The sequence below is a fragment of the Thunnus maccoyii genome, chromosome 15 (genome assembly GCF_910596095.1).
Source record: "Thunnus maccoyii chromosome 15, fThuMac1.1, whole genome shotgun sequence".
In the NCBI taxonomy this organism is placed as follows: domain Eukaryota; kingdom Metazoa; phylum Chordata; class Actinopteri; order Scombriformes; family Scombridae; genus Thunnus; species Thunnus maccoyii.
The window spans coordinates 10,147,963-10,173,288 of NC_056547.1; the positions used below are offsets into that span (position 1 = coordinate 10,147,963).

A 25,326-nucleotide genomic window follows, 5' to 3' on the forward strand; every position below is an offset into this window, starting at 1 on the left:
ACAGAAAAACGGCACCGTCTTACACTTTCGGTCCGTCGCTTTGGTGTGTTGGTGTCGTCGTCGTTGTTGCTGTTGTCCGCTGTACAGTGAATTAGGTCAGTGTCCCTCTCGCTTGTACAGCTGATGTACCTTTTAACTGTCAAGTTAGCCAAAATGATAAACAACGCTTCCGCTGGCTGGAATTTTTAAAATAAAGTACTTAATGGCATAGCCGTTGGAAGGTTTTGCAGGCGATAAAGGCACAATAATGACTATTAACAATACATACAAGACGGCGGATATAGTACACTAAACGACGCTACAAATTATATTACATACATAACGTACTTTTTTGAATTCTAGTTTTGCTTCTCCACCATCTTGAGTGAACGGTTGACGTTAATCCGACTACTTCCGGCCTGCGCCACCTGCTGACCGCTGTCAAGGCGAGCTCAACAAAAATAGCCAAGTTTCTGCGTTTTATCGAGCGTCATGTCCGTGGTGTACTTGGTGCGAAAAGTATGGGAAAAAGAGTAAAATGGTTTTTCTTCTCCTTGAAAATCACACAGCTTCGCTTCTTCAGGTCGTGTCTAGATGGTAACCCTAGATTCCCCAAACTCTCGCGAGAGTTGTGCGTTTTTCCTGCATAATGTGCGCTGTTTGTCACTGTATGAGAATAATTATGATGTATGATGTGACAAGGCTGTGGTTAAGGTAAAGGTTAGTTTTAGGCGCAAAAAACAGTTAGTTAAGGATAGGGACAGTTCATGGTTTGGGTTAAAATAATTACTCTCGCGAGATCTTTCGCAAATCTAGGGTTACCCTCTAGGCACGACCGCTCCTCCGCCGTTACCACACGGAGCAAAATGGCGTCGTCACCTTCCAACTATCCCCGCTGCTATTGGTTGACTGACATTGTTGGACCGTTTTCATTGGTTTCTTTCTTTTATTTTGACAGGTTACTTCCTGAAGGTGCTCACGAGTTGTTGTCGCGCGCTAAGAGCTGTTGAGAGGGTTGTCAACAATGTAAGTTATTTTATAAACGTTTTATGATTCAAATGTTACATCCCGAATTGTTGCCAACCGTTACTCAGAATAACTCATGCAAATCAGCTGAAAACCATTGATTTGGCTACTCTCGTTGCCCCATAACAGTGTGGAGCTAATCAATGACATGATTGACCGTTTGATTTTCAAGTCCCTTTTAGAGTTCACTTACTTTATTATTGCTCTCTTCTTGGTTAAACAGAGGTCACAATGGCTGACAGCGCCGAAGTTACACCTGTCGTGAGCTGCCAGCCTCCTTGTCCTGGAAAAGAAGAGCAGGGAGGAGGAGGAGGAGAAGGTGAAGGTGGAGGATCCTCAGAAAGGGACGCAGGAGGTGGTTTGACTGATGCTCAGAATGACGTGTTGGAGAAATGTCTCCATGCTCTCAAACACGCTAAAAATGATAGCCACACATTGGCTGCACTTCTGCTGGTAAGAAAATAGGGTGCGAATTACACACAATTATACCACTATGCTAGATTTCTTCTCCATCTGATCACAGAGCAACAATATAGTTCATCCCCCCCCCCCCCCCCCCCCCCCGCATTACAGTCGTCTTACTGACTTAACTGCTGCACAAAGTGAGTTGAAGACACACCTGCACACATGGCAGAGAATCATCAGATACCTGGATAAGCTGTTTGCATACAACAATATCCCAGTTTCTATTGGAGCAAACCAGATTGACATATTTGGTTTCTCGGGTTAAACCTTCTAGAAACCAGGATATGACATTTACATGTGCAAACACATAACTGGTATACTTAAAAAATCCAATGCAACCAGGATACTATTGTGCACGTAAACACAGTCATTGATAGTTTACCAACTGTTTGCACTATGGCTTACTAGAATATAATGTACTTAAGTCTAGATATATCTGTGCTTCTGTTTATTTTAACCACATGTAGTTACTATTTACATGGACTACAAACTTTTAATATTAACCAGATAAAGATGTAAGCAAAGTGCTGATTTTATTTTTATTTTTTGACTCACTTGTAGTATTATTTAGCCATGCAGATGATTTAGTTTTGTTTTTATATCTAGGTTTTGATTCAACAGTAACATTTCCAAAACTATGTTCGAGTTGCGGTTGATAATCCACACACCTTGCTGTGAACATTGGAATTACGTAATACTGAAGAAATAGCACAGAGGAAAACTTTAGAGTCTGTTCTCTGGATTATCCAGAGTAACAGAGACACTGTTTCTAGAAAGAGATGTTACTGTAGACTTTTTTGTTTGATGTTTTAAGTACGACAAATTAAATTCTATTCACCTACATTGTGTCAGGGTGGAGGCAGAAATGTGTCATAAGCTGAGCAGATAAAACCAAAACTAAAAGAAGATTTAAGTGAGAAAATGTTTGTTTTGGGGTTTTTTTGCAATTTGGATGAGCCGACCCTTTAATCCAAGTAAACTCAGAAGAATAGAGACCGTGTGTGTGACAAGACTGCGACCTATCTTATTTTCCTCTCTCTGTCTGCAGATCACTCGTTTGTGTCCAGCAAGCCAACTAGACAAACCCACCTTGAGGCGCATCTTCGAGGCAGTCGGCCTCAACCTTCCAGCTCGGCTTTTGCTGACAGCAGTCAGGGGGAATGACAACTCCGGTTTACCCCCACATGAACTCTTGTCATTGGGCACGGCTCTGTTGTCTGCCCTGAGCACAGATCCGGACATGGCCTGTCAGCCCCAGCTCCTCACCACAATCCCGCTTCTTCTGGGCATCTTAGCAAACGGTCCCATGAACCAACAGAAACAGGCAGCAGAGGAACAGAACCAAGCCGGAGAGATGGGGCCGAGTCCAGATAGTAAAATCCACTTGGCAGAGATTTCAAACCCAGGAAGTAATTCCGCCAATGTGGCCAAATTGGCAAGAGAGACTGAGACAGGCAAGCAAAAGGGGGACGATAACAGTGCAACAAATGGAGTATCAACCCCTCAAGAAGCCTCACCCTCCTCCAAGCTGGACGAGGCCTTGGCAGCTGACTGCTACCAGGTTCTGACAGCTGTGTGTGCCTTACCCAAGGGTCCTGACCAGCTGCTGAGCAGGGGTGCTGTCCCGGCTCTGTGCCAAGCAGTGGAACAAAACCAAACCTACAGCCACAAGAGGGGGCTTGCCTTGCTTGGTTGCCTTCTGTCAGGTAAAACCAAAGACAAAGCATGGAGTAAACACCCTGCAGAGCTCCTCGCTCTGCTGGTCAGGCTCTCTAAAGACTTCTGCCAATCCAAAGACCAGACCAAGCTGGATATGTGTTCCCAGTTGGTGCAGTTTCTCCCCCCGGCGGGAGTGGAAGTGGAGAGAGAGGAGCTGAAGGGAGTCGTGAGCCGTGTGTGGGGGGAATTGAGACCCATGATGCAGGCTAAGTTGACGCCGAGGCAGATCGGGCCAATCCTGGTCCTCTGTGCGTGTCTGCTAGATTTGTATGGTTGGGAGCAGGTGGGACCACCGAAATTCTGCTGCTTACTGGTGAACCGGGCCTGTGTGGAGGTCAGAATGGGTTTGGAGGAACCACCTGGTAATGATCTGAGCCCAGAGCTGCAAGACACAATCACAGGTAGTTTGCTTATTCAAATTCCAAAGCTGAAGCCACAGGAATAGTTTGCTTGTTTACTGTTTGTCCTCTTAAGTTTGAGTCTCTGGAAGACAAGCGTATGAATCTGATGCTGTTTAGCAATCAACTTGGAAGTCCTGGGTGTTGGTTCTCCACAAGAACCACGATACACCATAAATATTATGTCTTATGGCAGCAATCCCAGATCCAGATCACCACAAAAATCTTAACAGCTGATGCTTGGGCCACGGGCTAGATGTCAGACAAAACTGTGTACCACATTTTCAGATGTCTTAAGACACAGATTGATGAAAATATAATCAAACAACCCTAACTCAAGGTCCACTCGCTCTGTTGTCCTGGAGCTTTCAAATGCATAACACTGTCCTCGTGAACAGATGGAGTTTTCTCAGTTGCCATGGAAACGTAGATGATCAAAATTTCCAGGCACCTGTAGGATTTCTCATCCATGTTGATGTAAAAGCTTAGCTTGAAGGGTAATGTTTGACCTTTGAAACAGCAGTAGACAGAACAAACACATATTTTGTCAGCACTGTTTGCATTGTTGTTTCCTAGATCAACCGTGTCAAGCTCATATTTCCATCTTCTTTGGATTACAACAGTGTTAAACAGTAAAACCATGACACAAAGCGTCCAGCCCACACTACTCCCTTGATCATCTTCCGATTTGAAAGTTAAATATTTGCGTCTATCGCTCTAACAATAACAATAAAGGTTAATGATTTGCTGTTGTTGCTCATAGGAGACAAGTAGTCTTGAACTTGAACCATTAATGCATAATGATAACACCAATAGTGGGTCATAAACTAGGTAGCACTGTGAAACTATGCACGTGGTAAAACATAATTAACTTCTTTATTTATTTAAACTGCATCTCGTCATTCCCAGGCTGTTACAGGATCATGGAGGCGGCCATAGAGCAGGCCTGCTGTCTGGGCGTCACGCAGACCGCCGCACCTCCTCAGAGCTCCGTCTCCACGCTCAGCCTGCAGCAGAGCAGGCAGGTCCTCGGCGTGCTGGAGGAGGCCTTCTCTGCTGTAATGTACCACTTGCAGCAGGTGAGAGGATGATATTTAAGCTTCTTTATTCCGAATGAGCTACTCGTTGCTGCTGCTAGAAAGACCAGTCAGTGAAAGAGGGCAGCAAACTGTTCCCAGCTTTAATGATATGAAATTCCTGCCCCTTATCTCTTTCAATATTTTGAAGTCCCACACTAATGCTTATGTTCTCTGTGCTGTAAAAACAGTAAACTTCCTCTGAGTTCAGTCCTTCCTCTCTTCCTGTTCTCCCAAGGTGGACCAAAGTCGCTATGGCAACCCTTTTATTTTCGCCACATTCCGCTCTCTGTGCTCATGGCTGGCAGAGGAGACGTCCTGTCTGAAGGAGGAAGTGACCGGACTGCTGCCGTTCCTGATCGGCTACTCCCGGAGCCACATGCAGGGAGAGAGCCAAGAGCAGCAGGGCCTCTCCGACTGGATGGCCGACATGTCCGTCGCCGAGGAGAGAGCGGCCTGGACGGGCAAAGAAGCTCTGAGGTAAAAAAATGACAACACGCATCAGAGGGAATCACCTTTTTTTTTTGGTTTAAAACAGTCACATAAACAGTGGATGTTTTTATTCCTCCACGTCGGCGAGGCGTACAACCTCAAGGCCGTATTTCTAGTTTATCGTGCTCTTTTGTTGTCTTTCGTCTTCACTTGTATGTCCCGTTTCTTTCAGTGTAACAACATTCTTGTGAGCTCAGTCATTTAAAAACAATAGGTGACATGTTATTTTCCCTAAACTCTTCCTCAATGCTGTAAGATGAGCTCTGTTTTGTTTTGATTTGTTTGAGAACAGGCAAACACTTAAGGGCTGTATCTAACTGAAACAGTTTACCAGGTAGTTTAACAGGTAGTGTAGTGGGTGATCCTTGATAGAAATGTGTAATTTCTCACTCCATATTTTGTGCTGCTTTGATAAATTGTTAAGATATGTAGAGCTGCAATTAATCAGCAACAATTTGGTAATTGTTCAATTATTTAGGTTGTTTTTTTAAAGCAAATATGTCAAAAATGTGATGGTTTCAGGTTCTCAGATTTGAGAATTTGCAGCCTTTCCTTGTCTTACATTATGGAAAATTGCATATCTTTGGATTTTGGACTGTGGTTTGGACAAAATATGACATTTAATGACATCTCCAGGGACTCTAGGAAATTGTGATGGATGTTTTTCACTGTTTTGATGTTTTATAGAATCAATGAATCAAAGAAATGAGAATAAGCAATTATTAAAATAATTGTTAGTTTCAGCCCTAATAACATCCTATTTTTCTTCCTAAGTGCCCTAAACCACAACACAATTAAGAAAATGAATACATCATCATAATATCAATGTTATCTCTATTTTATTTTCTCTCTCTGTCTCATCTTCGTCCTCCCTCTCTCTCAGGTATCTCCTCCCAGCTCTGTGCCACCTGTCAGCAGAGGAAGGTCCCAGAAAGGTGCTGCTGACCCTCGACACCCCGGCGCTGCTGGTGGACTTCCTGTCCCAGAGCTGGACTTCCCTGAGGGGGAAAAGTGGAGTGGCATCAGCAAGAGACCCCAGCATGGAGACAGCCTGCTCGGCCCTCCTCAACTTCACCGTCACAGAGCCGGAGAGAGTCAGGTAGCTGCTTGCATAGCATATTCATGTTAGCATCAGTTTATCATAGTGCAAATTCCAAATTATTTTTTCTCTTCTTGTTTGTTTTCTAGGAAGGACCCATGTTTCAGAACTCTGGAAGCCCTTCTGAGTGAAACGCTTCCTGTTTTGGTGCATAAACCCCGCCTCCTGGTCCTAGCAGCAAATTACTGCACTTTGGGACTAATGATTGGCCGACTTAAATCAGCTCCTACAGGTTAAAGTGGTTTTGATTATTCACACACTTGATACCAAATATTTTGCAGTTGACCTCAGCTGCTCATGCAAATACACTGTGTGCTAGATTACTACAATTATACAGTAATTCTACAGTATTATACTGCAGACCTATAATGTTGTTTTAGTACTATTCAGTGGTAATTGTGTTTCTCTGCAGTGTTATTGACAAGGTTTCAAGTGACAGTGTTTTTGTAATTGACTTCTTTCACAGCAGACATTTGTCTTGTCATAGCAGGAAGGCACAGGTGGAACTAACAATATTAATAGTAGCTTCATTTCATTTCGATGACCCAGTAAGCCATGCGAGAGCCAGCATGCATAACACTAAGGCTGTGGAACAGGCAAAGCTAAATGGAATCAAGCCATTAGTTAGACCTTTTAAAAGGATCAATAAATCCCACACGCTGTCGATCACTCGTACTTTATTTTCGACATTTCAGTCCTCAGACTTTCATCAGGGAATGTTCATTCAACATGAACGAGATCTAAAGACTGAAACCTTGTAAATAAAGTGAGCACAAGTGATTAACAGTGTGCGGGATTTTTTTGATCCTTCCACAGTCGCAGTTTAGCATCAGACGCACCCACCCACGAGATCTTCTGGAGCGTAGGAACTTTATAGGTTACCTATTAGTGATACCTTTGCCTTTCCTCCTATGGTATCCATGGGAATGCAGAGCACTGGGTTGGGCAGAGATGTCGTCATACACAAGACACAGATACAAAATGCGATGAATCAACATACTCTCTGTAATCTGAAAGGGGAAGTGAAGAAATCCCAGGGAAATATCATCCAACTCTGTATTTCTACACTGTGTGTCTCTTTGAGCTCATTGTTTTGGCTTTAAAGCTGCTCTGTATGCATCGATTTCCAGCAAACAAAGCTCCAAATAGCAAGCACATCAGTTCAATTCAATACAACTTTATTTATCTCTGTAACAGCAATTGTATGAAGCAGCTTGCCACCCAGATCAACACACACAGTTGATAGGAAAGGAAGGAAAAGCTAAGATGCTAAGAACACTTTACTCAGGAGATGGTGGATACAAAACAGACCATGTAGACCCACATTCATCAAATAGCCAATAAAAAAAAGAGTCCATGCCATCTGGATGTGAAAGAGGACAGTTGTTTTCTAACCCAACAGCCACAACAACTACATATACTGTCCACAGGCTGAGGATATAGTGGTGTTTTTATATTTGTAGGCTTGTTTTGATGTGTTTCTGCCCCCTAGTGGCCACAGAAGTGATTAGTGTAACTTTCTTATTATTATGTAAGTAATGTGGGTTTTTTTTTCCTTGACATTTGGTTGGGACTCTTTTAGCATTTACAGTAGAAAAGTTATTTTTATCTCCTAGGGATGTATTATTTCTTCTTTTTTGTGCTTTGTACATTTTAAACTGGAACATAACTTTGCTTCAAAAATATTAGATCTGTTAAACATTTTTACATCAACTAAAGGTTAAATTTCCTCTTTTGTCTCCAGGCTCAGCGGAAGCGGGTCAGAGGCGGTTCTTCTCCACAGCTCTCCGGTTCCTCCGCGGAGCCCTGGACTCCGGCTCCGGCCCCGGACCGGTCAAGGTGAGCCTCAGCTGGGAGGAGAGTTGGGACGAGGCCGCGGAGCTCTGGAGGTTGAGTCTACAGGCTCTGGGAGGCTGCGTCCGCGCCCAGCCCTGGATCACCGCGCTGGTCAGAGAGGAAGGTTGGCTCAAACACACGCTGGCTATGCTGGCTCAGTGTAGCGCGCTACCCGACCAGCACACGCAGGAGGTGCTAGAAGAAGCCCTGTGCGCCATGGCGAACCAATGCACGCAATGTAAGCAGGAGATCGGAGACACGATGATGAGAAACCATAAAGGAGCTTTGAGCTCTATGAGGAACCTGAAGAAGTCGGTGGGAGTGAAGTGAAAACAAACTGCTGCAGACGGACAGTGAACTCTTTAACGGAGGTGAAAATCAAGTCGCACTTAGAAAATTAAAAAACAACACGACTATCACTGAAGCCAAACTGGTGTGTTTATTATTTATACCACTCTGACATGGATCATGTGTTACCTTTTGTGCCGAGGACAAAAGGTGTGTCTCCGTGTATCATATTTTCAGTGTAAAAGCACTCTTATTATCATTTAGTTTTCTTTATTTGCATGAAAGAGACAGCAGTTCTCGCCAGTGAATGTTGAAATGTAAATGCATTTAATAAAGAATTATTTTATTAGAGAACAGTAAGATTATTTTTTTTTGCCAGTTTTACTTTTACTTTTTGTTTTTCTTGTAGCTTTAATTGGACATCTTTTTTTGTTTAATTTATTTTATTTTTTAAAACCAACACCCAGTTGAACAGCTGCACTGCCTCCAGACGTTTACCAGCGGAGTAAATATCATACAGTTGTTCAAATCTGCATTAACTTCTTGTTTTCTCTTAATTACCACAAGATGGCGCGATGAGACTTTATGTGTGCTGAAGTTCTTGATAACCGACACACTTCCGCTCTCATTTATCCACATTTCTGCATGTTTTCTCGCTTATGTTTTTTCTTCTCCTGGATTCTAAAATAACTGAGTTGGTCATTTTATTCCGTTAAAATTGATGAGTGCAACATAAAAACACACAAATGATCAAGGAGGACAATTATAGAATCAGTCTTTTTTTTTTAAACTGGTTATGTGAAATAAAATAAATTCATTGCAACAACGATTTAGAGTAAAATGATCTTTTTGCTTTAACTTTTTCAAATAGTTTACCAATAACATATTAAATGTAATATTTATTTTAAGTCAAATTTGAAGAAATGTGTTATTTTCTGTTACTATTCAGGCTGACATGATTTAAATTTAGAGAAAGTTGTGAAAAAAATGATTGAAATGAACATTTTGTTCATATTGGTGGTTTCCTGCCTTGTTATTATCACCGGTGAGCCATTTTTTTTCATTCACTACTTCACCCCTGCTCCTATAGTGCACTCACAAACCGTGAAAACTTTTTCAGCTACCCCCTCCTGTCACCTCCCGCCCTCTTTTTTCCCCCCTTCTTACCCCCCCACCCCACCCCTCCCCTCCCTCACCAAACACCCGTCTCTTCTCTTTCTGACTCATCCATACAAACTCCTGCATCGTCTCTCAAACTAACTCACTCATCTCTGTACCCTCAGCCCGTCTCCTCTCCATCCGCCGCGTCACATTAACCCCCTCAGCTGCAAGCTCTGACAGCCAGGCCGAGCGCCACCGGCGGCACCATCATGCTCTGGAAATCCCGAACCAAGACTGGCGGTGCGCAGGTAAAAAAAAAAAAAAAAAGAAAGAAAGAGAGACACCCCCAAGTTTTCTGTTTTCATTTGCAGCATTTGTGGGTTTTGGCGTAAAAAAGGGGGCTGCGCATTGTGAGCCTGTTTGTCTGTTTTTTTTTAAAAAAGGATCTGAGCTCAGAAAATAATTTTAGTCGATATTTCAACCTGTGAGCGATTCAGTTCCTCTTTGGAAAAGACAGTCTTTGAAGTTTAAAGCTGAAAACTTCAAAGATTTTTGACCAAAGGGATGTGGATATCCGTGCGTAAAAACGACAAAAAGAAGAGAATATCATTTTCACGTTTAAAATGTGATTTTTGAGAAGTTTTTTCTCATGTCTCACTTATGTTAGAACATTTTTTATAGTGTCAATCGGTGCGTAAAAGCTAGAATATAATCCAGTGTCAGTGTTTTTTAAAAAAAGGAAACAAAACAAGTAAATGTAAAAGTACAGCGCGTGCACGCATTAAAGACTAATTGAATGAATATATCTCTTTAAGAGAAGTGGACCCTGTCGACCCCTCCCCTCATTCTGCCGGGTGCGCGCAAAACCTATAAGTAGTGCGCTCATGGAGAGGCTGGAGGACTCTGTGTGTGTTGTGCGCGTGTGTGTGTGTTATCTGGCAGCAGCTTTTCATTTGTGCGTAAAAAGAGCTTCCGTGAAACACGCGAGATAAGAAGAAGGGGGAAAAAAAAGTAAATAACACCTTGACTTTAATGGACCGTTAAACCAGCCCTGGATTTACATCTCGGAGCATTTGGTGACATCTTTCAGTGACTGGAAGCCTTCGGGTCCTGTTGAATTTTAAATTTGGGGGTATCCAGAGTGGTCCAGATGTTAATCCACACCTATTCGGCTATGGTGAGTTTGGTAAACCTTCATATTTTTTAAAAAAAAAAAAAGTATTATCGTCCCGTCATCCTTAATGTAAATTAATTTTAAGGAGTTTATTCTCTGTGTTTGACGTTAGTACACGAAACCTGGAAAAAACATGCATCCAATTTGCTTGAAAACAGCTTATTTAGAGTAAATTATCAGTATATATTATAAAGAAAAGATTTGATCAGTGTGCTGCATTTTTAGACGTGTGGCATCAACTGTCAGCTTGGAGAGAATAGCGATACTTGGTGATTTTTTTTTTTTTTTTTTTTTTTGCGTACAATTTTTTATTTAATTCTGGTAATTCTAAAATTTTTCTTCTCTTTCCATTAGCATGATGAGTGACAAATGTCCACACTTCCCAGTGTAGCTATTTGACACTGAGTTTACTGTAGTGGCGCCGCGCATCTGTCCGCGGAGATGCTCTTTGTCTGCGCAGTGTCACAGCAAGTGAGACGGACTGACAGTGAAGTGTCCAATTACTGCAAAAGACAAATTGTGACATGAAATAGAGGATGATCATCTTTCTGCAGGAGGGTCATTGAGTTTTATTGCTTTAAATATAAACTTTAGAATAAAATCAGGAGGAAAAAAAACAGACACACATACACAGTTTGGTTGATGCATGACAGATAAATGTGTGCGCTTTGAACCTGGCAGATAATGGACATTGTTCCACAACAGCATTGATCTGACTGACCCAGCTTTAAAAAATCCAATTTTATCAGGATGTGTGTGTGAGCAGAAATGTAGGCTAGTGGACTACATGTTTTTACACACACTAGGGGGGGGGATAACACAACACGCTGACTTTCCTGTTACATTAAAGAGGGCAAACTTCTAAATTAAATCACATTTGGCTCTCTGCGCCTTGTGTTCAACCTGCTTCTATTTTCAATTATGGGGGTCAATGTGTGGTTTAGTTGACACGCTGACAAGATTATTCACAGATGTAACCCCCCCACACCACCACCACCACCCCCCCTTCCCGGAGCGACGTGTTGTTGTTGTTGTGCATTACCTGTCCTTTGTGCAGTTTCTTGGTGGCCGTGACCTTTCTGACACTGTTCAGCAGCGATGCCAAAGGCTTCTTCTGCCAGCGCGCATCACTTCAAGCGCTGCTGCTATTTCCACCCCTGATAAAAATGGAAATACATTTATATATATGGGTTATTTTATGTTTTGTGCTACATTACAACTGTTTATATATATATATATATATTTTAAGTTTGTGTTTTGTGTCTATCTAATCTTGAATAGCTCCTGTGATTTATGCTTCAGTTTTAATTCATTTCCTGGAGCTCATAACTTCTGGAATCTATCTGACATTTGATGCAATAGTTAGTCCCGTTTTGCACCTTTGGGGAATAGTTTGATAAGGACTTGGAGCTCCTGATATGAAGCAAACTTTCTGATTTTTTTTTTTCTTCACAGGACCGCGCAGACGGACTAAGCGGCTCCTCGCCGAGTGGGCGCCTCTCCCAGCTGTCCTCCCTGAACCAGGCCGCCTATTCCTCGGCTCCCCCGCTCTGCCACACTCCGGCCTCCGACTTCCAGCCTCCGTACTTCCCTCCCCCGTACCCTCAGTCTTCCCTGCCATACTCCCAGAGCCAGGACACGTATTCCCACCTGTCAGACCCTTACCCCTCCATCAACTCCATCCATCAGCATCAGCAAGCGGCATGGCACTCGCAGAGGTCGCGCTCCGAGGAGGGGGGGCTCCTGTCACAGTCTCACCGGGCTCTCAGCCTCGACCCCCGGCGGGAGTATCCAGCTGTCCCTCGGCTGCTCCACGGTCTCGGGGAAGGAGCTGCTGCTCTCGGGGACGGTCCTCTCGGGATGCACCTGGGACATCACGGCCTGGATGATCTTCAGGTGATTTAAATTCTTGCTTTTTCATCATTTTTGTTGCTTAGATGTTGTTGCGCACTGCGAGACTGTGCGTAAAAGCCACTCGGCACAGGATCAATGCGCAAAACACAATCTTTACTATGAAAAAATCTCTTCTTGGCGTCTTTATATTTATTTTTTAAGTTCTTTAAAATAAGCCACTAACATGGAGAAAGTGTGCAAAAATACCTCTAAAGCTTAAGAAATACGTGCAAGTTGGCAAAAAGGCCTTTAGGCAATTTATCCTCCATTTCCTTCTTTCCTCCAGAAGACAATTTATGAAGAAATAGCTTTCATTAATAAAAATGGGTTTTAAGTAAAAACGTAATTAACAATTACTGCATTTTATTAATCATTTCATTAATTTTGGAATATCTTAGGCTACTTGTTATTTTTTTAAAAAGACTCCAGCAGATTTTTAGCTCATTTAAACAAAAAATTCCCCCCAAAAAATCATATAACAAATGTGTCTGATATCTGATTATTCCAGACTGAGAAATAAAACAGCTGCATGTTATATTGCTGCAGTGAGATGTCATTAGATTCTACATTTTTACAAAAAAAATGTTGATGTTTTTAGCTGATAAATTGGGAATAATAAATTAGAAGAATGACTGTATTTGTCAAGTGAAGCTACATTTTCGGTTGCCTGTTGAATGAATGTTTTTTTCTTACATGATGCGTCGTTTTCCTTTTTAAATATGTTCCGTGTTAATCCAAATATTTACGCTCAAGTTGAGTTTAATGGCTTAAATTCATATCTTTAGATTTAAAAAGTAGCATTAGGATAGATTTTATATTAAAAAAAGATAACAGTTTCTGAAATTATGAGGTATTGATACCTAAAATTGGTGTGTTTTTTTGGTGATATCCCCCCCCACTTCATTATCCATCTTCTACATTCATGCAGTATATTATCCGATGCATCGCACAGAGACAAAGTGATTCTTCTCATATACTGCAGCCTTTTGCCTGCTGCAGGTTTTTTTTTTTTTTTTTAAGGAGAAGAATAGTTTCTATGGTTTATTGAGCAGTCAGCTTCCCTGCAGCAGGTGCAGCTGCAGACGCTGTTTGTTGCCTCCTCGCAGAAAAAAACACACCGAGACCAATTGATCTGCACGGTCATTAATAGAAAAGAAACGTTTGAGAGCAGCGCCAGGCGAGGAGTCAACGCGGGCATGTTACTGTTAAACGCTCCCACTTGACAAGGACCTTTTATTTGATTAATGGATTATATCCTTCACGTTTGAACCCTCTTATAAATTCACCACAAAGGAGACATCCGAGAGTCGCCATGCAAGACAATTTTACCCCTCAGTGAATGAAAAGATCAAATAAAAATAAAAAAGCAGTGGCTTTAATTTACTCTTTTGTGTCTGTTTTTGATTATCATGACATCATATTTTCTTTTTCACATTTCTGTTGTACTAAACAGACCTAAAGTGGGAGAAATGTCAGTATTTTTTGATGATCACATATTGGAAACATATGAACAAAAGCATAAAAACAATCATTTTTATGCTAAAATAGAAAATATATGTATATTAACATCTCTAGTTATTTTAAACAGTGTTAATTTTCATTCATTATTTAGCTATTTTATTTAGTTTTTCGAATTTAAGTACATTTTTGCACAGAAAAATTAAAAAGTGTGTCCAAAAAATGTTCATGAACCAAAGATTTTCACCTCATGAAGCTCATAAAAATCTATATTTATAAGATTCTGCAGATTTAAAACACACACTTTTCTTTCCATATATATGCTTTTTTTTTGCCATTTTTAAAATCACACAATAGAAATCTGAATTAACTGTTGCAAACATTCTCAAAACTGCTCATATTTTACCTTCTGCTCTCCGTTTTCACACACAAAGCAGCGAATCGAGTTCGACTTGAGCAACAGATTTTTATTATTTGCTCGGGTGTGGATGGTGTTTCGTATTTGTGCTCTGAGGAAAAAGAACTAAATGTTGGACCTTCCATCTTGCTTTGGCCTGAGAGCTGCTGCTGCTGCTGTGTGTGTGTGTGTGTGTGTGTGCATGTGTGTTGTCTATGAGGCCGGTGGATAAATGATAGTGACTGTCTGTCTGTCTGACACAGGGAATGGAGGAAGGATCAGCCTTGGGCATCCTCGACCACTCTGTCATTAAAAAAGGTAAGAGGTGGGAGAGCTTTCTGTGTGTGTGTGTGAGTGTGTGTGTGTGTGTGTGAGAGAGAGAGAGAGAGAGAGAGAGAAGAGAAAGATTGAGTGTGTATGTGTGCATTTTTGTCAAAGTGTGCACCTACAGTATATAATTGTGCTATACATGCTGAAGGGGGTTTTGTGTTTAGGGGGCACTCCAACACCAGTCTCTCTCTCTCTCACTCTCACTCACACACACACACTCTTACACACACACACACACACACACACACACACACACTCACTCTCTCTCTCTCTCTCTCTCTCTCACACACACACACACACACACACACACACTGTTTTGCTATTTCATTTGAAGTCAAGAAGTCCTCTAATACTCAGCTGCAGACTTCACCCCAAAGGCACTCATTCTTAATGAACTGTTCATGGTCATATGAGAGAGAGAGGGAGAGAGAGAGGGAGAGAGGGAGAGGAAGAGAGAGAGAGAGAGGGAGCGAGAGAGAGGGATTAGAGTGAGGAGGAGAGGAGAGAAGTGGGGCAAGGAAAAAAAAAAGGGAGGGGAACATGATAAAAGAGGAGTTGTGGGGAAATTTGCAGAGTATGATCACTCTAATATTACCGACTGAGTGGCAGGATTTTACTGTGTTTTTTCTTTTCATAAGACACAAGGGCACGATTAGAAAATTCAAGTTTGTAAGCTGGTGGAGTGTGATACTGTGAAAAACCCCTCGTAGATCGGTCTGTTTCGGGTGTGTTTGGTGATGCAAAATAACAAAAAATTTAAAAAAAAGAAGTGAAGGTTTGCCCCCAAAACAAGCTAAAGACGACACCTGCTGTGTTGTAAAATGACTGACGGCATATAATGAAAAACACAATAAAACTTTAATGTAGTGGATCCTTAATATTTTAAAGAATGGGCCTTTAAATGAGGAACTTCAGTAGATGATTATTAATAGTTTTCCTCAAAAAAAAAAATGTTATTTTATTCTGAGAAAATTGTGGATTTTTTTCTTTGCTGATTGATTAAATGTTTTAGGTTATATTTCAGCCATCCAGACTCTTCACTGGCCTCTTCGTGCTACAAAGTTTTAGAAAAACAAGGATGTAATTCTCCAAATCAAGTCCCTGAGGAAGAGGAAGAGGAGGAGGAGGAGGCTCATACTGTACATTTCTAGCTTGATTCAAAGTGCTCGAATGTTGCTGCTGTGAACCAGCAGTCATTTGCTGAAGCGACAGTGATTCCACTTGTTTGCCAAACGCTTAGATTTGATCAATTACCACAGTGAGACTCTCCCCGGCACACGCTTATAGCAGATAGCAGAGCAAACCTAAAGCCCTCATGAATAAGAAAAAAAAAATCCAGCAGGGAGAACAGAAACGAGACAGAATATAGGAAAAAAAAAAAAAAAAAAAGACAAGGATGGGGGGAGAAAGATAAAGAGTGGAAGGCACAAGAAAGAGTCAAGCAAGAGAGTGAAAGATGATAAGAGAAGGAGGGGCAGATAGATGACAAAGGAGAGAGAGAGAGAGAGAGAGAGAGAGAGCTTTAGAGGTCTCTCTGCGGCCTCGACGGCTGGGCTGGGATGATCAGCTGGTTGTGAATGAGGGGTTTTTAAGAGATTTCGTCAGTTTGGGGAATCTTTGCTGCACAGCAGGGCGCCACGGAGAGGCCACCCGCCACACACAGAGTACCAGAGGAGGGCCGGCACGCCGCCGTACAGTTGTACGGATAATATTTTGAATAAACGACGAGGAAAATTGCAGAGGCATCAGGAAGGGAGAGACTGTAGACACATAAATTCATGGATTGCCATATTTCAGAACATCCTGGTGGCTCAGGGTTAAAGGACAGGTTCACAATGAGTTTCTTCTTGCTGTAATCATTCCTCCTGTTCATACTGACCATTAAAAGATCCCTTTCAAAGTGCTTACAATATAAGATGGGGGACAAAATCCACAGTACTTGTTTCATGCAAAAATATACTCCAAAGTGTATCTGATGCTTATATGAGGCTTCAGAAACAAGAAGAAGGAATTTGGCACTAAAAAGACTGTAATGTTGAAACATGTCCGCTTGATTTGACTCATTTGGACGACTGAAGCTTCATATTAGCTTCAGATAAACGTTTAAATACGTTTTTGCACAGAAGGAGGGATGTGGAATTTGTCCTCCATAACTTACATTGTCAGTGCATTATGAAGGGATCTTCTAATGGTCAGTATGAACAGGAGGAATGATGACAGCAAGAAAAAAACATGTGTCAACGTTCATACGGACACCTGACTGTTGTTTTAAGATGGACTTGAAAAATCATGAACCCATCTAAGCATGAATGGTGTCCGGCCATTGGTGCATCCTGTCATCTCTCTACTGTCTACTTAAAAAAAGTCTTGCAATGCCTTTAAACATACTAAACAATGTCTCTTTCTCCTACATAGTTTCACTTTCTTAACTCTTTTGGTATGTAGTCATGCAGATACTTGAATTTGTCCAGGTTTTGAGATATATGCTGCCAACTTAATACAGTGGAAGTAAATAGAATTTCATTTTGTGTTGTTCACAGCACTGAAAAATGACCTTTTTTCCAAATACAGGCTCCTCATAACTCTTCCACAGACTTCTCTGTCAACAGTTTCCATAGAAACTATTTGTTGGGGTAGAAAGTAGTTTTCCAATGAAAACCGTCCACAGTGAAGTCTGTGGGTTAACCAGCATGTTGTTTCTTTGAATACGAGTTGTTGTTGGATTTTTAATTCTAATATCTCAATGCTTTGAGCGTCACAAACAAAATTATATTTAAGTGCATTGTATTTTGGGTGCAGCAGAAATCTCAAAACCTGTGCATATAAAACAAAAAGCATCTGCATGAGTACGTTCCACTGGAGGTAAGTGAGTTTTTAATGGTAAAGCTGAGTCCTAACATCCTAAAAAGCACCTTAAACGAGTCTTATCTCATCTTACTATCCTTCTTGTGAGAGATTTTGATCCTTATAAGAAATACATTCACACAAAAAGAGGTTGATTCCATTCAGTCGTCTCAATTCAGAGGATTTCTGCCCACACAACTGTATGGTTTGTGGATTTAAGGATTAAGTGATAATCTCATAAAAGATGATGTAACAAAGACTGAAAAAGACAAGCCAAATAGACCCTGGTCTCTATGCCAACATAAATTATCATCAGGATTTGATTGGCAGTTTAAAAATCCTCATCAACTTTTAAAACAGGGGAGGCTTCAACAGGTAAAAGGTTCAAGTACTCTCAGATTTTAAAACGCCAAAGCAAGGCTGCGACGGAAAGGAAAAAACTGCGGGCATCAGAGTCTGGAAAGTTTTTACGGCAGTGCAGAAAAGTGAGTGTGAATTGAGCTCCTGAAGGTGTGAACTAGAGCTATTTGAGAATGCGCAGTTAAAATGTAACCACCTGCAGTTTAAACAACAGAACCAACAAGCAGCGCTTCAAAATTAGAGCTGTCGACGCAGGGGAGAACATAACGCTGAATAGATTAATCAGGAGAGGAGGAGGAGGAGCACGCTGTCATTCACACAACACAGTTGTCACTGCAGAAGACATATGTTTAGAGTGATCATCTTTATTTATTCTTTACCTCTTTATTTTTCCCGCAGGTCCTGTTTTTGTTGCTCTTAAACTTTTCATAGCTTTCACACTTTTCTATCCTAAAAGTATGTAAATAACTTTCTTCTTCTCTTCTTCCTCCTCTTTCTATCACCCTTTCCTCTCCATCATTTCTGCACAGTCCCTATCCCGTCTAAGCTCAACGGTTCGTCCATGTCGGCCTTGTCCATCGGCAAGGAGGGTCTCGGTATGGGAGCCGTGTCCAACCCGGCTGAGGTTTTCTGTTCGGTCCCGGGTCGCCTCTCGCTGCTCAGCTCCACCTCCAAGTACAAGGTCACGGTCGGGGAGGTGCAGCGACGCCTCTCCCCGCCTGAGTGCCTCAACGCCTCTCTGCTGGGCGGAGTCCTCCGCAGGTGAGAGGGAGGGAGATGGGGGGAATGTGAGGGTGTGATGTAGGTTCAGAGCTGTTTTCTTGGTGTTTGGGGAGTAGAGGTTGACACTCTGAGACAGAAAATACCAACTTTAGGATCCCAAAAGGAGGTTGGAAAATAAATCTTCATGAGAGGATTGAGACAATGTGAAAGAAAATAGATTTCTGCCACACAAAGTTATGTTTATTTACATAAATCTGTGCCTTTTTCTAATGAAATATGTAAGAGTTGTACTTCTCTAGGCCTCTAAAACTATTAAAATGAAACAGTCTGAGAAGGTAAAATCTGGTCATAGAAACCTGTGAGGAGGGGTCATAAGTAGACTTTGGTTGGCTATAGTTTGGGAACTAATGCCTTGAATAACTTGGATCCAGGTTTAAACAGCTGTTGGTGTTACACTTTCGTCATTTAGTGGTGTGTTTCTCTTATCACTGTGGAAAACTGTTCGAATATAGATGTTGGGACTTTAAGTTTAACTACCAACATCAACAGTAAGTGATAAGTTTTGATGTTTGGACATGAGAATCAAAGAGTTTATTTAAAGTAACCATTTGGCGCTGGTGTCAAATGAAGATAAATGAAGAAAACCATCACTAAAGAGGAAAAGACAGCCGTTTATCCATCAGCAGAAGCCTAAATAATCAATATTAATCAAATGCTGCATTTTGATAAAGGAGCACAACTGGCATTTTCCAATGTAACCAAAGAGGCTATCAAGCTCATTTACAATATATGCTCCTTAGATTTCAAACAGTAACTTCATGTTCCTGCTCTGAATGTTGTTGAAAGTCATCTTGAGAAGTTTAAGGAAGTACATACATGTCTTAGATGTCAGCAGGTTGGTAGAAAAAGAGAAACGCTCCAGAAAAAATACAACAAATCATCACAAAATAACTGCTGGAATCCTCTGATCATTGTTTGTTGATATTTAAATTACTGTTAAAGTATCTGAGAGTTAAAGAATTAGACTTGCAAGCGAACAGGCAGACAAAGGCTGCCAAACATCCTCCATGTACCATGTCAAAATCTTTATCTCCAAATTTTTATTTGTTGCTTTTGTTGCTTGAAACCACATGGCAGAGGTGTAAACTCAGTCCAGATAGGAAAGCCATAATTATAAACCATGTTCTCCATAGATCCGGGGCCTTTTCGTCTTTCTTTTTCTTTTTTTTTTTCTCACATAAAGAGCACTTTAATTTAACTATGGGGGCCAGGACTAAGGACTCAAAATGGGTCATGGGACTAAATCACAAGAGAAGCAATGTGGTTTAATGAAGCGCCGCCTCGGGGCAACAGAACAACTTTGTGATTTGGTTTGCAGGCTGAAACACTTCAAGAGGACATCATTAAAAAAATCTAAATGGTTGCAAACGTTGTAAACTAAGTCTATACATCTTCCGCAGTGATAACAATACATCACTGTCTTATCTCATCATGTCACACCTTTAAATATTTCTGTATATATATGAATAAATATTGAAATATAAGGGTGAGAAAAGGGAGAGAAACTGTAAGTAAAGGCAAAAATGGAAAATACAAGACACTACCCGTGTTGACAGGAAGCATAGGGAGACTTCAGCTTCACATTCACTTACATAAACACTCACACACACACACACACACACACACACACACACTCACACACTCACACTCAGCCATAGACATACAGAGATACAGCAGGCACACATACAGAAAAACACATCCACATACACACAACGCACCACAACAAAACTCATAAAGACAAACAGACACAGAGTAGGATACACACACACACACACACACACACACACACACACACACACACACTGACACACACACACATACACACACACAAGGACCATCTCCTAAAAACTGCTCTCTCTGTCTCCCTGTCCCCCCTCAGGGCGAAGTCAAAGAATGGTGGCCGCTGTCTGAGAGAGCGTCTGGAGAAGATTGGCCTCAACCTGCCCGCCGGGCGACGCAAGGCAGCCAACGTCACTCTGCTAACATCTCTAGTGGAGGGTAGGGAAACACACACACACACACACACACACACACACACACACACACACATACAGTGACCTGCATATATCCTGACAGATAGAGACACATATTTACATAGAAGTATCCTCGCATGAGCAGACAGGAATAAACAGTGGTAGCATGGGTGGATGCGTACATGCGTGTGTGTGCGCACACAAGTGGAGAGGGTGTCATTTTGAAAAAGCTGAAGTCTGCCTCAAAAAGCCAAAGAGCAGCGAGCTATTTGACTGGTGAAAGTGAGAAAAGTGGTCACAGATTTTATCTCTTGACTTGACCTGACCTGAGCGGTTCCAGCAGTCAATTGTGCTTCATTTAAAAAGCATTTTCACGGATAATTATTTGATTTGAAATGATTTAAAATCTAAAACCGTAGCGCTGACTTTTGGCTCTTATATACCCACAGAAGTAGTAGTTGCTTTTTTTTTTTTTATACTGCACCAAATCTGACTTGTATTTCTCACTTTTCCTTCTGTTTCTCCTCCTCCTCCAGGTGAGGCCGTCCATCTGGCGAGGGACTTCGGTTATGTGTGCGAGACAGAGTTTCCAGCCAGAGCCACCGCCGAGTATCTGTGCAGGCAGAGCGAGCCCGACCAGCTCCCCACACGACGTAGCATGCTGCTCGCTACCAAGTGAGTGCTCCATCCATACTAATGCACATTTTAGTCATTTATTAGTCTTTTAAAAGAGTATTTCTTATGTGAAATCACCAAAGCTCACTGTGTTTGGGGAGAAGTGCTTAAAAAAGCCTCTATAATGAATTCCAAACTTGATCTGTTGTATGAGTTTATGATAAATGTGCAAATAGATACACTAAACAGGACTAAAAATAGGTAGAGTGCTCCCTCCCTCCACTCAAACATATGTTTTGTTTCTTGTTCCTTCAGTTGGATGTTTGAGCTTCACTGTGCAGAGTGATGAATGTGCAGGTTTTCAGAAGTCTGTTTTCATTTTCATCTGCTTGAAGGAGGAAAGTTTCTCTGCACTCTGAGCTTAAATGTGACTGTAAGGCGTCTACAAACACGATTGCATGATTTGTGACATCACAACTAGTTTGGAGCCAATCGTGGCTCAGTATTCAACTTAAAGTGTGATGTTAAAACTTGAAGTACTCCAGTGCAAGAAGTATGAGACATCTCTTAACCAGCAGTTAAACTTTTGAAAAAATTTTTTTAAAAAATTGCATATTCATGGTTTTTAGAATTTTTAATGAGGGAGAACGACGAGATGTCGTTTTAAGGATTTTAATGAGATAATTAAACTTTTTTTTTATGTGTAAAAACTATATTAGGCACAAATTATTATTCAAAGTAGAGTATTTTATATACGTCTTAAAACATGTCTGGAGGGGATCTTTAGACTCCATCTGCTGAGGAAGGTCGTGAGATGTGTCTGAAAGCTCCAGAAACACCAAATTAGTGGGTCTTATGATGAGAATTTTAGGTCAAATCTGTGTGTCTTGTCAAATAATCTGTGTTTTGTGTAGATCCACTGTGTAAAGTGAGATTGATTTCCAAAACTGTCCCAGGGAAATATTGGATATACAATACCAGTCAAAAGTTCAGACACACTCTCCCATTCACTTCAATGCGAAAGTGTGTCCAAACTTTTGACTGATACTGTAAATAATGTAAATACCCTGTTTTTTGGGGTTTTTTGGTAACTTAATTGGCCTAAACTCCAGTGGCCTTTATGTTGAGGGTGTGCAAATCTTTGGCACATAATTCAAGTTTCAGTGAAGGCTGGATTTATTCAAAACAAGGGTGTTTTGTGTGCTGGTGATGTTATTTTTCCTGAAGACTAACTTGGATGGAATTTGTCCAACGCTGAGCCTACACTAGTTTGTCGATGCTGACTCATTCTCTCTTCCTTTCCAGGGAGATCTGTAAGGAGTTTGTGGACCTGATGTCCCAGGACCGCTCTCCGCTGGGCGGCAGTCGACCCACCCCCTGCCTGGAGCCTGGCGTCCAGGGAAGCCTCACCCACTTCAGCCTGCTCACCCACGGCTTCGGCACTCCCGCCATCTGTGCCGCGCTCTCCGCCTTCCAGAGCTACCTGATGGAGGCGATTAAAATGCTGGATAAAGGAGAGGGGGGAGGGAAGAGCCACCACGACAAGGAGATGAAGCACCGCAAATAGAGGGAGGAAGGACAGATGTGTGGGTGGATGGATGGATGGATGGATGGATGGATGAGCGGCAGAAAGTAAGAAAAAAAGAGGGGGAAAAGACTGACTCGTGGCCCCTCTGTGTCTTTACGTTCGCCCTCAGGACAAAGACTTTTACCTCCCAGAAACCTCTGCGGACCCTCTCGTCAAGGAGGCGGGGTTTATGATGATATCTGTACTGTAATGTGTGTCCACAACCACCTCACTCTAAACGACGCATGGACCTCTCTTCTCAGTAGCTGGTTTGTGTCATGATGGCGTCTCCAAAACATCTCTTCAGGATGAGTTCCTGCATACGGCAGTATGGTTTTATTTATTTCCTCACCCCCCGTTTTTTTTTGTTTTTTTTTTAAATTTGGTAAAACATGTCACCTTTATCTGTGTTCCTAGCAGCCCCTGCCTTCATCAGTCACACACAAACGCACTTAAACACACTTAAACACACACACACGCGCACACACACACACACTTTGGACTGAACTCATCTGGGAAGCATCGTAAGCCATATCCGAGACAACAACCTGCTCTTTGCTCCTCTGGAACTTTTTTGGGAGACTTTTAACTCCACCTGATTGGACGCAGCTTCCATTTGTAGTTCGTTGTAGTGGGTGGTCATGGGAAATTGAGTTCTCTGGGTTAGCAGCGGGGAAAAGGAGGAGTAACAGGCAGCTAAAGGAGATTTGATTTCTTTTTATTTTGAACTACTACGTGTTGGTAACTTAAGAAAAGAACACAAATCATTTTGTACTTTCTGTGTATGTTTATTATTAATGTTATTACTGTTGTTATTATTATTGTATTACGGCATAAATGTAATATATTATTAAAGAATTAAGAACTGATCGGTTAAGTTTCATGAGTGTGTTTTTATGTTTTTATCTGATAAATCAAAACAATAAAAATGTAATGGCACCTTCAGGCACCTTTAACTGCAGCTGTCCACTTCAACTTAGCTTTAAATGCAAAGGTGATAATGGCATTTATTTGCTTTTATTTGCTTTTATTCTTTCCCTCAGTCACAATAATGACATTTTTTATTGAACCCTGTAGGCAAAGTCTATTCTCACTCAAACAGGAAGGTCATAGCTAGGGCTCCGACTAACACTTAATTTCATTATTGATTAACCTGTCAATTATTTTTTCGATTACTCAGTTAATTATTTAGTCTATAAAATGTCAGAAAATAGTGACAAATGTCCGTAGCAATGTCCCACAGCCCAAAGTGATGTCTTTAAATTGCTTGTTTTGTCTGACTATCAGTTCAGTTTTATAAAAGAGAGAAAAGCAGCAAACGTCACATTTAAGGACCTGTCAGACCACCACCTTGGTCGAGACTAAAATATCTCAATGTAGTACAGGCATTCGTGGTCCCCAGAGGATGAATCCTAGTGATTTTGGTGATATTCTCCTGACTTTTCCTCTGTCACCACCAGCAGGTCAAAGTTCTCACTTATCCTGTGAAATATCTCAACAATCATGACTTGGATTGTCACAAAAATTTGCTCAGACCTTCATGGTTTCCTGAGGACATATCTCGATGACGTTGGTGATCTTCTGACTTTTCCTACAGTGCCGCCATGAGGTTCACATTTGTGGTTTTCAAAGAAATGTCTTAACAACTATTAGATGGGCAGCCATGAACTTTTGTCCAGATATTCATATTCCCTTCAGGAATCGTAATAACTTTGATGATCACTTAACTTTAAAAACTTAATTTTACTTTGCTTTATGACCAAATACCAGCCAAATTATTGACGTTCCCATTAGCCTCAGCTGTATTTTGGTCCTAATGAGCAAACGTTAGCATGCTAACACGTTAAACTAAGACGGTGAACACGGTAAACACATAAACAGTTAAATAAACAGTTCTAATCTTCACTTCCCATGTTATTTGTTCAGTTAGCTCTTGTTAAATGCCAAATATATGGCATTATATATATGAGTATTTTTATATGTTTTATGTATGATGAGTTGTAAACAAAATTAAATCCAGTCAAAACTGATTTAGGCCGTCTAGCTAACTGCTTTAATACATTGATCAGCATTGTCATTGTGAGCATGTTAGGATGTTGATGTTAGCATTTAGCTCAGAGCACAGACTAGCAGAGCTGCTAGCATGGTTGTAGACCCTTTGAGCATTAGTCTGACGCAGTTTCAGCTCAGCGTAAAGGGATTTGGCACCTTCAACGGAGCCTGAACTGTGGCCATCCTTTCACTACACATCCACATATCATGCTTAGGACACATTTTCTGCACACGCACCCCAAGGGGCCACTTAAAAATTCAGTGCCCCTCTATGCATGCAGGGCTCCAGCAGGGGCCCGGTGAGGCGGCAGCGTCACATCTGTAGCCCTGAACGCTGTACCTGGGAGAACAGAACAGAGGAAGTGGTGCGACCCCCAGCGCCCAGTAAACCACACACACAC

The 25,326-nt window shown here is 41.5% G+C and overlaps 3 protein-coding genes across 12 annotated transcripts in view; 2 read left to right on the forward strand and 1 right to left on the reverse strand.

Annotated features, from left to right (window-relative positions):
• Nucleotides 1–1,285, reverse strand: part of kiaa0319l (KIAA0319-like ortholog) — a 24,551-nt gene extending 23,266 nt beyond the window's left edge. For 5 of the 9 annotated variants that reach the window (XM_042435461.1, XM_042435453.1, XM_042435454.1 and 2 more), the window contains exon 1: nucleotides 24–321. The gene's annotated coding sequence lies outside the window, so the exon portion shown is untranslated. The other 4 variants (XM_042435459.1, XM_042435455.1, XM_042435456.1 and 1 more) reach the window with 3 other exon arrangements.
• On the forward strand, nucleotides 843–8,514 carry ncdn (neurochondrin). The gene is made up of 8 exons (XM_042435462.1): nucleotides 843–1,005; nucleotides 1,229–1,458; nucleotides 2,519–3,590; nucleotides 4,497–4,666; nucleotides 4,902–5,143; nucleotides 6,039–6,254; nucleotides 6,344–6,486; nucleotides 7,999–8,514. The coding sequence occupies exons 2-8, from the start codon at nucleotides 1,237–1,239 to the stop codon at nucleotides 8,418–8,420; spliced, it is 2,487 nt and encodes an 828-aa protein (XP_042291396.1). The 5' UTR covers nucleotides 843–1,005; nucleotides 1,229–1,236; the 3' UTR covers nucleotides 8,421–8,514.
• Nucleotides 8,515–9,621: 1,107 nt separating this feature from the next.
• tfap2e (transcription factor AP-2 epsilon) lies at nucleotides 9,622–23,699 on the forward strand. 2 transcript variants are annotated; one of them, XM_042435465.1, is made up of 7 exons: nucleotides 9,622–9,787; nucleotides 12,109–12,549; nucleotides 14,665–14,719; nucleotides 18,466–18,697; nucleotides 20,598–20,716; nucleotides 21,228–21,366; nucleotides 22,612–23,699. In XM_042435465.1, exons 1-7 carry the CDS (start codon nucleotides 9,749–9,751, stop codon nucleotides 22,871–22,873), a joined length of 1,287 nt encoding a protein of 428 aa, XP_042291399.1. In that variant the 5' UTR covers nucleotides 9,622–9,748; the 3' UTR covers nucleotides 22,874–23,699. The 2 variants fall into 2 exon arrangements, with proteins under 2 accessions (XP_042291399.1, XP_042291400.1); XM_042435466.1 differs by lacking the exon at nucleotides 9,622–9,787 and adding an exon at nucleotides 10,345–10,656.
• The last annotated feature ends 1,627 nt before the right edge of the window (nucleotides 23,700–25,326 follow it).

Excerpts from the sequence above, each read along its gene's own strand:
- tfap2e (XM_042435465.1), top strand. The coding sequence starts at position 9,749 with ATGCTCTGGAAATCCCGAACCAAGACTGGCGGTGCGCAG. Across the intron at positions 18,698-20,597 it reads CTGGGCGGAGTCCTCCGCAG|GGCGAAGTCAAAGAATGGTG; the intron begins GTGAGAGGGAGG and ends GTCCCCCCTCAG. Across the intron at positions 20,717-21,227 it reads GCTAACATCTCTAGTGGAGG|GTGAGGCCGTCCATCTGGCG; the intron begins GTAGGGAAACAC and ends CTCCTCCTCCAG.
- ncdn (XM_042435462.1), top strand. The coding sequence starts at position 1,237 with ATGGCTGACAGCGCCGAAGTTACACCTGTCGTGAGCTGCCAGCCTCCT. Across the intron at positions 4,667-4,901 it reads TAATGTACCACTTGCAGCAG|GTGGACCAAAGTCGCTATGG; the intron begins GTGAGAGGATGA and ends TGTTCTCCCAAG. Across the intron at positions 6,487-7,998 it reads ACTTAAATCAGCTCCTACAG|GCTCAGCGGAAGCGGGTCAG; the intron begins GTTAAAGTGGTT and ends TTTTGTCTCCAG.